The 16,855-nt window shown below is 42.8% G+C and overlaps 1 protein-coding gene across 1 annotated transcript in view; it reads left to right on the plus strand.

The window, feature by feature from the left end:
- Window positions 1–16,855, plus strand: part of ADCY5 (adenylate cyclase 5) — a 240,623-nt gene that overhangs the window by 209,487 nt on the left and 14,281 nt on the right. Inside the window, exons 13-15 of the mRNA XM_063116673.1 lie at window positions 4,308–4,424; window positions 5,979–6,143; window positions 9,000–9,175. Coding sequence (XP_062972743.1) covers window positions 4,308–4,424; window positions 5,979–6,143; window positions 9,000–9,175 — 458 coding nt within the window. The remainder of the gene's footprint in view (window positions 1–4,307; window positions 4,425–5,978; window positions 6,144–8,999; window positions 9,176–16,855) is intronic.

The raw sequence follows: 16,855 nt of genomic DNA on the forward strand, positions 1-16,855 counted from the left end.
CTCTGAACTATTGTTGGAGTATCCAAGTATTTTATTGCAGGCTGCTGACAGTCCTGAACTTCCTGATGACCCTCTCTGACTCAGCTTCTGCGTTTCTGTGTTGAGCTGTTCCTCATAAGAACTTAGCTTTCATCTCAGATAGAGTCAGTTTTGCTCATTGAAAATGCAGTAAAAACAAAAGTGCCCCCCAAAAGCATAATTAGGTTTTAGCTTTTCGTGATGTACTTATCCTTAAGAGGGTTAACCATTGGTGACCCAATCAGTCCTTGCATTCTCAGGTCCAATTTGTTGACATGCTGATGTGACATGTGAGAATGAGTTTGCTTGGATGGAGGAATTAGGAAGCTTACTTCTATACTTTCTCTGTTAACTTGGCTATTTTGTTTGCCCCCTTCTGCTGCATGAATTGGATTAAAAAAAATTTTTTTTAAGGTGCTCCATTCCAGATAGTTAAACCTTTGGGTCTGTTGCTTGCTAATTTCATAGCCTATTCTTCAATTTCCATAGCAAACAGATTATAGGATTGGGTTTATCCTCTCTGCTCTTTAATGTTAATTTTTTACTTACAAAATATTGGCCTCCTGGGAATGGTCTGATTCCACAACAGAGCCAGAACAGAATCTGATGGTGAGTCTGGCAACAGGTGGAATTAAATCCCATTGCAAGTTAAGTGACCACCCTGCTGCTATTCCCAGTCATAGAATGAAAGGGAACTTGGAGGTCTTCCACTTGAACCCCTGCTCAATGCAAGATCTCTAATGCAGGATGCAACTGCAGCAACCCATCCGGCCTCTGCTTAAATACCTCCAGTGAAGGAGAGCCCACCACCTGCTGGAGCAGTCTGTCCCACTAATGAAATGCTCTTACCACTAGGAAGTTCCTCCTCCACAGTCTACTTCCTTGCCATTTCCCCCCATTGGTTCTAGTCCTGCCCTCTGAAGCAACAGAGAATAATTGTGCTCCATCTTCTTTGTGACAGCTTCTCGAGATGTTTGAAGACCACCATCATGTCTCCCCTTTATTTTCTCTTCCACGGGCTCTTTCATATCTCAGCTCATCAGACAATTCTCCCCTTTTTCCTTCTCAAGAGAATGGTTTGTGATTCTGCCTCCACTATTTCATTGTTTTAAAATCTTTTTCTTGAACTCTTTTCCCTTTCAGAATGTCTTGCCATGGGATCCTAACCAGCTTTTCTCTGAGCTCTTTGAAATCAGCTTTCCTAAAGTCCAGGCTACATCTCTGATTGTGCTTTGCTTTCACAGTCCTCATTGTCACAAATTCTGAAATGACATAATCAACTTTCTTCCAAAGCTCCCGGCACTTTCCTTCATCAGCCAGTTCTTTTCTGTTGGTTAGATTTAAGTCCAGGATTGCAGATCTCCTTGTTCCTTCCTCTACCTTCTGAGAGATGAAATTGTTGGCAAGGGAAGTCCAAAATTTATTGGACATTCTCATTCTTAGCAGTTGGAGGTCAAGGAATTCTTCCCAATAGGAATTCTGCCCCTTGCCTGATATCTCCTTACCTTTCTATAGCTTGTGGCTCTCTATTGTTCTTGTACCCTTTGCTTTTCCCTTCTATTAAGGCTGAACCATAACAGTATTTAAAACAAAAAGGGAAAGCAAAAAGGTTCTTGGCCACAATCTAACACAGAATTAAGCAGATCTCAAGAGTTGCTTTACTCTAAATTGTACACCAGAGTATAGGCTGGTATGATTCAGTGAAGTTGTATAGAGGATCAATGTAATAGATGGACTTAAAGTCCATTCATTGCATTGATCCTTTGTTCAGCTTTACTGAATCTTACACCAGCCTATACATTTGGTCTGTAATGTTGGCAGATTGCAACAAGAAGGTGGATTAAGATAATTTTGTTAACCAAATGAATCAGGTTCATGGCACGTGTGTGACTGGTAGGTTGCTGTATGCTGAAAGTTAAACAATCAGCTTTCACAGAATTTGGTAGCCATGTTGGAAGCACTCCTGCAAGATAGCCTTGCATTGGTGAAATGCCAGCCTTAACCATCAGTGACCATCCACCTCCCAGAACTCTCCCATTCTAAGTTGGCCTTGTTTTTCCTCATCTAGTGCTGTATGAGCTAGAGCTTCACTTGCATTCTAGATTTTGGAACAACAAAATGCACATTTTTATGATAAAATTGTTTTCATACTTAGTATAACACATTCTGGTCAACAGATTTGGGGTTTGCTATTTCAGTTATGCAATTTTGAAAAGCTGTTACCAAATAATCATATAACAAGTTAGTTAGGTTATCAAATAAAACAAAACTGTTAAAACATTTACACCTTTCCAAGGTTCGGGATTGTGTCCGAATGACATCAATCACTAAGAATCCTAATTATTTGGTGCTTGACTTGCTTCAGAGCTTAATGGGAGCCTGATTAGGTAGACACTCCAAACATGTCCTAAAACCTTTTGAGCAGGCTGAGACAGTCAGAGAATATTTTCCCCAATACTGTACATAATTACGTATTTATCCTTGCTGGTGTAGAATAGCAAGATACGTCACTGTGAGTCATCTGTAGCACCATGAGCTGTTATTCTAACATGCTTAATTTAACCATCTGCAAGAACATTGCCAGGTTAACTATTAACTTATACCCTTTTGCTCTCTTTTATTACATTGTAGTCTCACTCAGGAGTGGGCACCATGTAGCGCCCCCCCCATGTGTTTTTTATGGTGCCCACTGCCTGGCGAAAGAAGCAGCAGTTTGCTGCCAAATTCTGCAGGACCGCAGGGTCAAAAAAGGGACTATTTTGCTTGAAAGCAAGGAGCATGAAAGAAAAAATGTGGCTTTTGGGCTGCCATGGCAAAAAAGGCAACGCAGCAGCAACAATTTTACTAGTGGTGGTGGTGGGTGCAGCCTTTGAGGGTTCCAGGTGTGGGGGATTGGCCCATGGACCTGCTGAAGTTGTCCACCCCTGATCTAGCTTAACATCTATCCCATTTTCCTTGATAGGAGACAAATAGGTATTTTTGTGTCAGATGCAGGTAAAAGCAGCAGCTTAAGGATGCTCAGTATTGCTGCAGGTTGTTTCTCTCTGCTTTTGTAACAGGCATCAGCAAATCAGCCCTCCTGTCATCAGACAGTTTCATAATTATGCTTGTGTAGGAAGCAAAATGTGGTCCCTCTAACTGTGCAAGAAGAAAGGGGAGCAAGAAAGGAGAGGTAGAGTGGTTAGTCATCGCTAAAAAGCAATATACCAGTCATTTCTCACTGTCTTTTTTTAAAAAAAAAAATACTTAGAAGCCTTGTTGGTGCTGTAATAATGATGGATTCTGGAGCAGCTATTTCTGTGCCTCAGATTTGTCTCTAGGGATAGAATTGGGGAGCACTGTGATGAGATGAAATTAGCACTCTGCAGAGAAGCTTTTTTGCTCTAAAGAATTCCAGCATTTGAATTGAAGACTACAAGTATCTGTTTGGTCTCTCCTTGGATTTGTAACTTTTAAAAAATGTGGGAGGGAAATTTGAAGGGAGGGAGCCAAAAACCTTGTGAAGAAAGTGTGGCGGAAGAAATGAAGAAAAGAACGCTCCCCTAAACCTACTACTACAAGACTTACTATCTGAAAATAATCTCCAGGGATCCAAAACTCAATAGTCAACCCAACACTTTAACTTATAAGTAAATAAGTTCATTTACTTATTCAAGTCAATGCTGTTGATCCTTGTACAGCTCTTGTAGAGTCAGTAGATCCCAGTAAACCCCCTAGGATTATTAGAGTCAACGTAAGTGGAATATCCTGTGCCTTTGATAGTTTTGAGGTTTTAGTGCATTGGCCAGCATTCATGGCTACAATTCACTGCTCCAGTTGCACCACTGTCCACCTAACCTTAATCCCCCTTTCTGTCCAAAAAATAATCTTCATCATCATCATCATCATCATCATCATCATCATCTTAGTTCTGTGAAAGCTGGACTCTTTGAAACAGAACATGTTGTTACAGAGTACATAAGCATATGCAGGTTTATATATTCATGTATTCTGAGACCAGAATTTAATGTTCCAAAATTTAGATGTTTAGAAGTGCAGATGACACACAGCCCTGAACTTTGGATATTCTTGGTTTTGCATGGCATTCTCTGTTACTTTGTCCTACTTTGTTCGCCAAGCAATTGTATGTTTATCTTTCCTGTCCCCAAAAATTATCTGGTGGAAGACAAGTGCCCGTTAATCTGTTCTTTGCAAATCAGCACTTATACTTGCTAATGCATGTTGTCCTTCAGTGTGCAAAATACTTGCAAGGAGTCATGGTTGAGAATATCTTGTTTCTTTATGTCTAGCTTTTTCCAGCTCCACTCCAAACGCTTTCCCGGAAGATTGTTCAGTCCAGGACCAATAACACTATCGTTGGGGTCTTCACCATTGTACTGGTTTTCCTCTCAGCCTTTGTCAACATGGTATGTTACATTGCCCTTGGTTGATTTAGCTTCGAAGTAATTTATTAATACTCCAAAAGCTGTACAGCAGAGACAAACAGCATGGGACCTGCAGCACTAATGCACCCCCAGACACCTTTCTAGGTCCCCACCAAGGTGCCTTACCATTCCCACTTTTTTAAAAAAAATTAACATATTTTCTTACCAACAGTTAGGGTTGCTGTGAAATACATTTCTGTTGGTATTGAAGACTGGGGGGGTCAGTCAAGTTGTTTAGTGTGTTGGGACTCAGCCCCCACCTGTGCCTTGTACTCAGTCTTTGGGGAGGGTTATTTGTCTGTTGCCATGCCTCCTAAGGCACCCATTTTGGGCCGAGTGCCCAGGATAGTTTCTCAAATTGTCACATGTGTCTATGACCCACCCCTGCTGTAGAGGCTTCTGCTCCAGGTATATTTCTGATCAGATGACAGTTCAGGTAACAGTAATTTCCCCTAATACCTCTAACCCAACCTTGTGTTCTCCAAATGTTCTGGACTACAACTCCCAATGTTCTTGGTCATTGGCCATGCTGGGTGGGGGCTCTTTGGTGTTGAGGTCCAGGCGGGAGAAGACTGTTCTAACCAATCACTCTTGCAACTTGTCCAATAGGTTGACCACCATGCTTACACCTGCGAAATACACTGTGTCAAATCTCTCCTGATCATTGAACCAAATTTTGCACATTGGAAAACTGAGCCTGGAATTTCCAATGCCAGTTTCAAGGCCTATTAATTAAATCAAGAGTGTTCCAACACCTTCCATCCCAGAAGCTGTCAAGGGTTGCATTCCAGTGGTGGATGGATGGGGCTGAATGCAAAGGGGGCAGAACCAAAAACAGCAGCATATTTTAGCTTAAAGCTCTTACTACCAATAACTAAACCTTAGAGGAGGCATTTCAACCTTATAGAATGGGGAGGGGGAACTACATAAAACTGGGAATCTACAAATGATTGGTGCTCGGAGGAGAAGGGTGGGGCCAGGGCAGGGGAAGGGGGCGTGACCTTCTGAGGAAGCCCAGAGGGCTGAACTGAGACCCTAGGTGGGCCAGATTTGGGCCCAAGCCTGAGGTTCTACACCTCAGAATTAAATGAACAGGGTCAGGTGGGACTTAAGAACATAAGAAGCACCATGCTGGATAAGACCAAGGGCCCATCTAGTCCAACACTCTGTTCACACAGTGGCCAACCAGCTGTCAACCAGGACCAACAAAGCAGGACACGATGCAACAGCACCCTCCTACCCATGTTCCCCAGCAACTTGTGCATACAGGCTTACTGCCTCGGATACTGGGTTGAGTTGTGGGAAGACTTGGGCAAGTTTTCATACTTGCTAATCAATAATTACTGTGGTCTCTGTTTATTGAATTGATGTTTCATACAATTGGGTCCAAGAGTTATCTGTGCTGGGCTAGTTTCCCAGTGTAGTGAAGTACCTTTTAACTTATCTCTGCCCTGATGTCTTAGATCACGTATTTTGTTGGTTTATTTTTTCCTTCTCCTTGACTTTCTTTCATGTTGGTCTCTTGTTTTCTTCCAGTTCACATGCAGTACCTTGGATCTCCTTGATTGTGTGGCTGCAGAATATAACATCACCCCACAAAGGGTGAACGTGTGCCATATTAGCAACATTTCCTCCAACTATAGCCTGGGGACAGTGCAGGGGCTCTGTGCTAGCTCTCAGCCAAGCTGCAACTTTCCAGAGGTATTTTGTTTGAAGCCATGCATATGTGTGTGAATTTTTATTGTGTGTGTTTAAAAATCTGTGCCAACTATTGGTTGTATCCTATGTTGGTCTCATTTAGAGCAGACACATTGAAATGAATTGAGCTTAAGTAACTCATGACTAACTTAAATCCTATTCATTTCAATGGGTAGACTCTAATCACTGGAAACTGGTGACCCCGATTTTGGTGGGACTGTGGATCCATTCTGGGTTTCAATCAGAACCAGCCAGAACTCTAAAGGAGCTACCCTATCCCCAAAGTAGGTTGAACACCTTGGATAGCTCTTTCTGGCTGTTTCTGACAAACAGATGCACAGCACCACCGAAACCATAACCACTAGCCTCCACTGCTTTTAACATAGGCAAGCGCTACACTACTGCTTTAAAACAGTTTATAACAGTAGTGACAACTATTGGGGCCCAGGACACACTCCACATACAGTTCTCATAACGTTTTCAAAGTGTCATATCCTGCTTGGTGTAGATCGGGCTTTTTCCCCTATGATGCCTGAAGTGGCACAAAGCAGTCAATCGCCAACCAGGCTGCCATGTGTCCTACAAGCACTACCCCAATAGCTCAGTTGGAATAAAGTTATGACAGGATGGGGAGAGGATGCAGCATTTTGGATAGCTTCTTTAGAGTTCTGGCTGGTTCTGACTGAAACCCAGAATGGATCCATAGTCCCACCGAAATCAGATCCACCAGCCTCCACTGACTGTAAGTAGGAATAATTTAAGATACAGAACTATATGTGAAGCAGCTTTATGCTGTGTCAGACAATTTGTCCGTCTCAGCCAATATTGCCTGCCCTGACTTGCATCAGCCTTCCAGTGTTTCTAGGCAGAGAGAGAGCGCCTACCTAGCCCTGCTACCTAAAATCCTTCATTCAGCCTGGGGCTTCCAGCATCCAAATGTTTGTATCCAACGTTAGTCTAACTTATCCCATTCATTTCAACGGATAAGGAGGATTATTACTGGATGCAACCCAGTGTTCTCTATCACTGAGCTCTGATCCCTCCTTTTATCATGTGTAGAAATAATTCGATACATTGCACAGAATGAGGCTGTAAGTGGATAGTCATATTTTTTAATGTTGACCCATGTAATACACTTTCGATAGGTAGCCCTATTCTGATTTGCTACTTTATGCCATGAACTAAAAGCTCTTCTGAAGGGCAGTGCAAGGATGCAATCCTAGAAGTAAATAGAATTGAACTCAGTGGGGCTTACTTCTGAGTGGATCTGCATAGGATTGTATTGTAAATGCATTAAATTTTAAAAAGAAACAAGCAGTAAACTAATAAATCAATTAATGTATTTTTAGACACAAACATTTCACAAAATTATGTACACATATTTCACAAAAGTAAAGGTCTTTTAAATGGGGTTTGGTTGTATTTCTGATAGCCAGTGAATTATGCAGGTGTTCTTTATGACTGCTTTTGAGATGTGTGCAATTTTCTTATAGGAAGAGTAACACAGGTGCTGAGCCTGTGTGTGTTTCAAAAAGAAAAGTTACTTAATAAGCAAATCTCTGAACTCATGGTTTTTTTTGGGGATAAGATATGTTTGCATTATTTTTGAACGTATTGTAACCTGCAGATATAGGTGGCCATTTTTCTTAAAATGCATATGAGAAACAGACCTTGGTTTCTGTAATTTACTCCGGGGCTGCTAGAAATAAAACTCATGATCCAAGAGAAAGACATCAGTTTACTGTAACTTAGGCCTGCTCAACCTCTGACATGTCAAGCTAAATATAGCTGGCTAGAACTCAATGCTTCCTCCTCCTAGCATGGCCACTTATACATCACCCTTCACACACACACACAAAAAGGAGATGCATCACCAAAAAGAGAGAGAGAGAGAGTGTACAAACTTTGACATCAATTTGTATAATATTTGCATATGCTAATTCATATACAGACATGCAAACTTAAAAATAATAACTATAATCTAAACAGAAATGCAATATTTCTCACCAAAGTGAAGACTGAGCCGATAACCTGTGTGCCTGCTTAGTCTGCTGTCCAGCTGCTCATTGTGGATGGGCAACTTCAAGACCTCTCCCTGCTTGCTTTTCTGATGGTTCTTTATCTTTAAACCTGATTTCAACTGGACAGCCGTTCAAATAGAGGATTGTCCTCTGTAAAATGGGACACCTGGCCAAGCTACCGCCTCTTCTTTTTGCAGACCCAGGGCAGTATCAAACAAGGGGCTTACACCCCCTCCGATTCTTTTCTGCCCAGCTGGTTTCCCTCTCCAAATGGTGGGTCCCGCCAGTTCCGTTGCGCAAGCAGGGCCCACCACTTATCCAAAGGAGATTCAGTGCTTCTTAAAAGAAGTCCTGAAACAAGCAGAAATGCCACTTTCTGGAAGGAGTCAGGTCGTTAGAGCTCCCTTATATAAGTTCCATTGACCTGCCTCCTTCCAGAAGCAAGTGTCTCTGTACATTTGTGCAAGCAGTGTGGCCTACTTGTGCAACCCAGTTGGCAGGGCATAAGAGAATTGGTGGGGGGGGGAATAGCACCCCATTGGATTCTGCCCCCAGAGAGGCAGCAAAATGAGCTGTCAGTGAGGTGCCATGCATGGCTAGTGAGGTCCATTTGGTTTGGTGGGCCAGAGTGTGTAAAGGCCTACTGGAAGCTAAGCAAGTCAAATGTGTCAGCTTCACTATAGGGATCCATTAAAGTTGATGGGTATTAATATGTAACTAGAATTCTTTCTTCTTAACAAGTCTTTGTTGCACTGCTTATTTGGCGTTTGCTGATATTTCTTCTTTCCATTTCTCCCCATTCTTTTTCCTTCCCACCTCCCAACCCTTCCTCACACAGTATTTTACCTATAGTGTCTTACTGAGCCTCCTGGCCTGCTCTGTGTTCCTTCAGATCAGCTGCATTGGGAAACTCATTTTGATGTTGATTATTGAATTTATATATGTCCTCATTGTGGAAGTGCCGGGGCTTACCCTCTTTGATAATGCAGATCTTCTGGTTACAGCCAATGCCATGTAAGTGGACATAAGGAGCTACCCTTAAACCCTTATAAGTTCTGTTTATCAGTTGGGGGATAGGTCATCACTGTAACGTATTAAGACTCTCTCATGACTCTCTGCATTCTGTTTTGCCGGTATCTAGAATTTGAATGCTGTAATTTGTATGACCTGTGGGCCCTCAGATGAAGCCTGTGCCTTAATAAGGCTGGATGCTTACAAACATATCTTGTATTGCATTCAGACAGCAAAGAAGTGGTGATTTGAAAGTGAAAAATCAAAAGTAAACACCTACGAGTTTTGTCCCCAACATTTCTTACTCTAGTTAAAAGTTATTTCTTGTCATCACAGTCCTTTGTATGTGCACCTGAAAGTTGGTCAGGCGAATTTCAGTAGAACTTACTTCCAGCTAAGTATATTTCAGCTAACAAGTGATGTGGTTTGTATGATGGTAAGGGGGCAGCACTTAGTGTGGGGAAGTGGGGTTGTGCAAATACTCTTCCTTCATCTGTTGAAATAACTATTCTGAACCCCACCGGTGTTAATAATATCATTGGTGACCCGGTCTATGCATGAAGCCAAACAAAATGGTAGAATCTTGAAGTGAAAGCGCCAACAGAACCACTTCGGACTACAAGTGAGGGTTGTTTTTTTTTATGTTCCCCAAACTTCTTGCAACGAAAAGCTAGCACTTCGGAAAGAAAAGTTCTAACCCAGCCTGCTTCTAGTTGTGAATTCTTTCTGCTTACAGTGTTTTGGTTCATATGTTTGTTTTTAAGTGTGGAAGGGCATTCAAAAATATAGTCCCCCTCATCTCCAGTCTGAAGTAATACCACCCATTCAGCCTTCTACAATTTCATTTCCATCTCATCCTACTACATGTGCAGACCAGAACTTAAATGCTTACTACTAGTGATAGCATATTTACTCTGCTATTGTCTATGAGTGCATTTTTAAAATCATTTAATGTTGTTACTACCCATTTCTGCAACATCAGGTTTGAGGAGAAAAATAAAATAAGACTAGCCTTGTAATACCTTCCCAGGAGAGCACCAAGAAGCGAACTGTACAATGCTCTGATGGCCACTTGCTGTGCGCTCTCTCTCTCTCTCTCTCTCTCTCTCACACACACACACACACACACACACACACACACTTCCAGCCTTCAGAGCTATTACTCTTAAGAAGGAGAAACCTAACTGTAACGTGAAGCTCAGTGCTGCTGCCCTATATTTCACCCTCTGCTAATCTTACCCAACTGCTAGCTCTGTGAGCCTCCAACAGAGCTATTCTAGGTGGTGCTGATGAAGTGTTCATAGCCCACGCCAACATCGCCCCCACTTTAGGCTAGCAATACTGATATGAGATGTAACCACATTTCCACACCCATCATACAGAAGAGGTTGCTTCCTTTAAATATTATCTGGAGTGTCAGGGAGAGGAGCAGCCATGCTATAGCAGCTCGCACTGCTAGTAATGCAAGGATCAGGTCTCAATGAGGTGGAGAATGTCAACATCTAATTATATGGATAAATGTGTCTATAGTGAGTTATAGAGTCATAGAATAGTAGAGTTGGAAGGGGCCTATAAGGCCATCAAGTCCAACCCGCTGCTGAATGCAGGAATCCAAAGAATCTGACAGATGCTTGTCCAGCTGCCTCTTGAATGCCTCTAGTGTGGGAGAGCCCACAACCTCCCTAGGTAACTGGTTCTATTGTCGTACTGCTCTAACAGTCAGGAAGTTTTTCCTGATGTCCAGCCAGAATCTGGCTTCCTGTAACTTGAGCCCATTATTCCGTGTCCTGCACTCTGGGAGGATCGAGAAGAGATCCTGGCCCTCCTCTGTGTGACAACCTTTAAAAGTATTTGAAGAGTGCCATCATGTCTCCCCTCAATCTTCTCTTTTCCAGGCTAAACATGCCCAGCTCTTTTGGTCTCTTTTCATAGGGCTTTGTTTCATTTAATTGTCATTATAACTGATCCTAAGAATACTTTCTAAGGATCCAATCCTATGCATACTTACCTGGAAATACATCTCGTTGAACATAGAGGGACTTACTTTCTATTAACCATGTATAAGATTATACAGCACAGATATGGAATTATAACTTGGCTAATAAATTACATTTATTCTGCATTTAAAAATTTGTTCATTTTGGAAATTCAGTTTGTTCACCAATAAGCAATAACACATTTTTATATGATTTTGTGCACTGTAATGTTTTTTATTATTTTCATAATTGGCTTAAAATATCCAGAAGAATCATTTTGCCAATGTTTAGTTTCAAGTAAATAAAGCAGCACAAGAAAGTAATATTTCACTCTGGCTGAATCACAAGCACACTTTTCTCCATTTTTTATTGCTTTGCTGAGAGTAATCTACATGGGTGTGTTTTCTGCCCTTTGTATAAGAGAAAATGACAGCAAATTAGAGGCACTCATTTGAAGGAATAATATGAAAACAAAACATCTTTTAGGCATTTTATACTGCAAGGAATTTTGATAAGCTGAGAGCAGGCTTGAATTGGAGCACTTAAAAGCAATTACTTGCATCACCTCACAATCAAGATGTCAGTAATAAGGTGGGGTAAATAATTAGGTTATTCCCAGAAAGAAATTTTGGAACCGCAACCTTGCCACTCATTAAATGATTTTTTGTTTTCCTCTGAAAGTTCCATTTATGGTTATGGCCTCACTGCATGGTGAACCATTTATGGATTGGGGAAAGTATTTAGTACAGTCAGCCACCTGCCGTCTACGTGTACACACTTCCAGATGCAAGGGAACGCTGGCCCTCTTCAGGCTTTCTTGCTGCCAGTTTCACTGACACTGTGAGGAGACCTCCAATCCTGCCCCCCTCCTCGCTGTCACATACATCACCCTGTAGCCGTGGAGGGCTGCCTGTATCCATAGAGGCTCCCCATATGATGATGCGCACATGATCCAGAGCTCTGATTTATCTGGGCCCTGGATCATGTGGGGAGCCTTCACGGACACAGGAGGCTCTCCTGTTCAGATCCTCACCCTCCACACCTACAGTCCAATGGATCCAACAGCTGGAGCCCTCCTGTCCTCGCAGGTTTAGTGAAACCAGTAACAAGAACACCTGAACAGGGCATTTGTCTTCTTAAATTTAATTGGGCATCTGTCTGATCTACCTAATTACTCTGCAGTGCACACTAATTAGCAAGCTATACAGATGACACTTTTCAACCCCTCATACAAATTTGCGTAACCAATAAGCCAAGGAGAGGCTAATAGTAAAGCTCAGGGAGGGGGAGAAGTAGGCAGAGCTCTAACCCTGCAAGGACCACGTGGTGCCTGAATTATAACTGCAAGAGAGCAGCTACTTTATGCCAGATTCCATTCCCTGAATGGTCGGATGGCTTGAGGCAAAGATGGACAAAACCAAGTTAACTTGGATAATTAATGTAAAAGAAAGGAGCAAAAAAATGGAAGAGGGATTGTCTCAATTCCTGGCTTCTATGGGTGGAATCCAATGGGGCGCTTACTCACCCACCCCCCGGATGATCCCTTCCCTTCCACCCTGCCAATTCTCTTCCTCAAGCAGTGGGTCCCACTGATTCTGTTGCACAAGCAGAACCCACCACTTAATGCAAGAGACAGTTAGTGCTTCCTGGAGGAAGCACTAAAACAAGGACAAGGTCCGCCGACTTACCTCCTTCCAGGAGGTTGCCCCAGTGGTGCTCAATTGACGTGGCAACAGAGTTGGTGGGACGTAAAAGAATTGATGGGGGTGTAAGCGCCCCCTTGGATCCTGTCCTCTGGAGGGATCTGGCTGTACGACTCCATAGCAGCAGTGTTGACAAAGTACAAGAAAAATCCTCAGGGAGTAAATATGAAGAAACTAGATTACAAGACATTGTTCTGTCTTCTGAATGAGATTGATAGATCTGATTAAGACTGATAGACAGGAGGATTCAGAACATTTTCTGTATACATCACCTTCAAAACAATTTTGCAAAATTCTAAGACCTTGATTTCTGGTTTAGAAATTGCAGTTTTTACATGATTGTTCCAATCCACTGAACTAGGCCTGTTCATGTATATCTATCCTTAAGAATACACTGGGATTATTCCCCTAATTTCCCCAGGCAGCATAGGATTATACTGCCCTATCAAATCCCCCCTCACTTTCCTCTAGTACTTTCCACTAAGCAGAGATCATGTTCTCACTTCAAATAAAGTAAATTCAAAGGCAGAAAGCAATCCTCTTATGTTCACTATACTAGTAGAATAAATTCTTTGGAAATGGTTGTGGCTCCACATAGTGTTCAAAGTGAAAAATTGTAGCAGAGTTGTTGTGGGTTGGTTACATATTACACTTGAGTCCTAAATGCATTTACTTTTTAAATACATGACATCTTGAATTCCAATGGAAATTGTGGGTGCTTCTAGACAAGACTTTTATTGTGCAATCACCCTGCCTCGTTCACATAATTTTATAGAGGGTTCACACAATGTTGTGATCTATTTGTAATCAATCCATGTTTATTCACTGCTGCATCCACCATTTTTCTAATCACAAAAAAATCCAGTAAGAGAAAGAACAGTCCAGCAATGCGATTTTTCACAATTGGGGTGGTTGGGGTGGGGGAGCTGCCCCTGGGAAAGGGGGTGACAGGTTGCAGGTGCCCCTCCTTTCTCTATGGCATGCCGTGCATTTTCAGTTGCAGAACTATTTTGTCTTTCCCCCTCTTCTAAGGTTTCTCTGAGTTTACAAAGCAGGGAGAGATCCAATTAAATACACTGGTGCTTATTTCTCAGTAAAACTGTGTAGGATTTGGCTGTAATGCTGCAGTCCTCTTATGGGCGCTTGATTAATTCTGCCCGCCCAGAACTCTAATTTTGAAATTGCACTGTTGGAAAATTGGGGCAATCTGAAATTGTGCAAGATCTGCTTTTCCTTTAAAGGAGACAAGACAGTGAAACTGACACATAGCTTGTCAATTTCAACTGCTGCTTTTCCTTCTCACAGAGTTAGGAAACAATGAATCATGTTTCCCAGCAGAGTTGTGAGAATGTCCAGAAAAAGTCAGGATTTAGAGGCTTATCATAACTATGTTTACTCAGATGTAAGATTGCATTGCCCTATGGTGCAAGCACTCTTACGAATAAAATAAACAAGAACTAATTTTAAACATCCATGCACGCACGCACACAAATCGCTTCTCTCCGCAGCTCCATGTGAGGTGTCTGATGCCACCATCTGCCTGATTTTGTGGGATCAGTTCCAATTATTGCAGCCTGATGACCACCAATCACTTGCCCTCTCGATCCCTGTCCCTCCTGGTTTATAAAAGCAAGCCCAGGAGGGTTGATTGGGTGGGTCCAGGGGATGATAAATGCCTCCCTCCGGGAAGGGGTGGTCCCTGCTCTCCTTAAGGAGGCAGTAGTGTGACCACTCCTGAAGAAGCCCACCCAGGACCCGATGGTACTAGACAACTACTGCCCAGTCGCAAACAACCCCTTTTAGGGAAGGCACTTCGGACAGTTGTGGCGGAGTAACTGCAGGCACTCTTGGAGGATACTGATTATCTAGACCCATTCCAGTCTGGGTTCCGATCTGGTTACAGGACTGAATCAGCCTTGGTCGCCCTGTTGGATTACCTTTATCGAGAGAGGGACAGGGGGAATGCAACCCTGTTAATACTGCTCAATCTCTCATCGGCTTTTGATACCATCGACCATGGTATCCTTCTGGATCGACTCCGTGGGATGGGCATCGGAGGCGCTGTGCTACAGTGGCTCCGGTCCTTCCTACGGGGTCATTTTCAGAGAGTAGCATTGGGTGACCATCCTCGGCCCCTTGACAATTGAGCTGTGAGGTGCCACAGGGCACCATCTTGTCCCCAGTGTTATTTAACATCTATATATAAAGCTGTTGGGAGCGGTCATTAGGGGATTTGGAACTAAGTGCCATCAATATGCTGATGATACGCAGTTCTATCACCCTGTGACAACTGAATCAGGTGAGGCTGTACAGGTCCTGGACCAGTGCCTAGACTCAGTAATGGGCTGGATGAGGGCAAGAAACTGAAACTGAATCTTGGCAAGACGGAAGCCCTGTGGGTGAGTGATTCCCAAGTCTAGGAGATAGGCTCATTGCCTGTTCTGGATGGGGTTGCACTCCCTCTGAAAGATCAGGTTCATAGTTTGGGGGTACTGTTAGATCCATCTCTGTCACTGGAGGCTCAAGTGGCCATGGCGGCTTTGAGTGCCTTTTATGAGCTTCAGCTGATTCGCCAACTACGGCCCCTCCTGGACAGGGATAGCTTGGCCACAGTGATATAGGCATTGATAACCTCAAGATTTGATTACTGCAATGCACTCTATGTGGGGCTGCCCTTAAAGCTGCTCCCAAAACTGGAACTAGTGCAGAATGCTGTAGCTTGTCTGTTGACTGGAGCTGCCCCTTTCCAGCATGTAACTCCTCTACAGAGGGAACTGCACTGGCTGCCTATTTGCTATCGGGCCAGGTTTAAGATTCTTGTACTTGTGTACAAAGCCCTAAACAACTTGAGACCAGGATACCTGAGAGAGTGCCTTCTCCCCTACCAACCTGCTCGGTCACTGAGGTCATCCAAGGGCATGCCCCTGGTGGTTCCACATAGACCTGTTGTCCAATTGGAATCCACCAGGGAAGAGCCTTCAGCATGGTAGCCCCCCTCCTATGGAATTCCCTGCCTCTGGAAGTCAGGCAGGTGCCAACTTGGTATTCCTTTTGGCGCCTCCTGAAAATATAATTGTTCCAGGAAGCCTTTCCTTAATGACCAGCCATGGTTCACAGTCACTTTTCATTTTGTTTCTTTTAAAAATCCATTTTAAGATGTTTTATTCAGATTTGTTGGACTACAGCTCCTATCTTCCCCAGTTGGCGTGATGGGAGTTGTAGTCCAACACATCTGGAGGGCCACAAGTTGGGGTAGGCCATCATAAAGGATCCCTTTTTTTGCTTCAATCCAGCATGCATTTCAGGACAACGCACACTCAGAGATATGACATGGCTACCCTCCTAATTTCAGTGGAACGAATTTGGTTATCATGTAAATGATCCGGAGCAGTCATGGACTGAGTGTCCTGCAAAAAAAAACGTGTCTTGCTTTTACCCTAAAGTAAGCAGTTGCATGCCAATTGGGAAAAATTCAAGATACTTGATGCAGGAGAAAAGGGCAGCTTGATACATGAAAGAAAACATGTCCTTAATAACATATTATGATGGTTGTCATTGTATTTATCACACTTTCTTAGTGTTCAAACTCCTTTACAGATATTATCCTGTACCCTTACAATCGGTCGGTCAGTATTACTACCCTTATTAACTTGCTAATGAGATCTTGTAAGTGAACTGGTGCCTTCCTGGCTCATTACCTGAGCTCCTAGCATAGCAAGCAGTTTGGAAGTACACATAGGATTCTAATGCTATAGAAGTCTACTCAGAGCTAACTTCCATTGAGTTCAGTACGGTTTACTCCCAAGAAAGTGTGCATACGAATGCAGTCCTAGATTGTAATCCTATACACACTAACTTGGGAGTAAGCCACATTAAACTCAGTGGGGCTTACATCTGAGTAGACATGTTTTAGAGTGCACTGGAAATGTGAAATGGGGAAGAAAGAAAGAGGAAGGGCTGATGATTATATATACCATAACATATAGCATAGCAATCTGTATATG

Source organism: Elgaria multicarinata, chromosome 2 (assembly GCF_023053635.1).
Source record: "Elgaria multicarinata webbii isolate HBS135686 ecotype San Diego chromosome 2, rElgMul1.1.pri, whole genome shotgun sequence".
Taxonomy (NCBI): domain Eukaryota; kingdom Metazoa; phylum Chordata; class Lepidosauria; order Squamata; family Anguidae; genus Elgaria; species Elgaria multicarinata.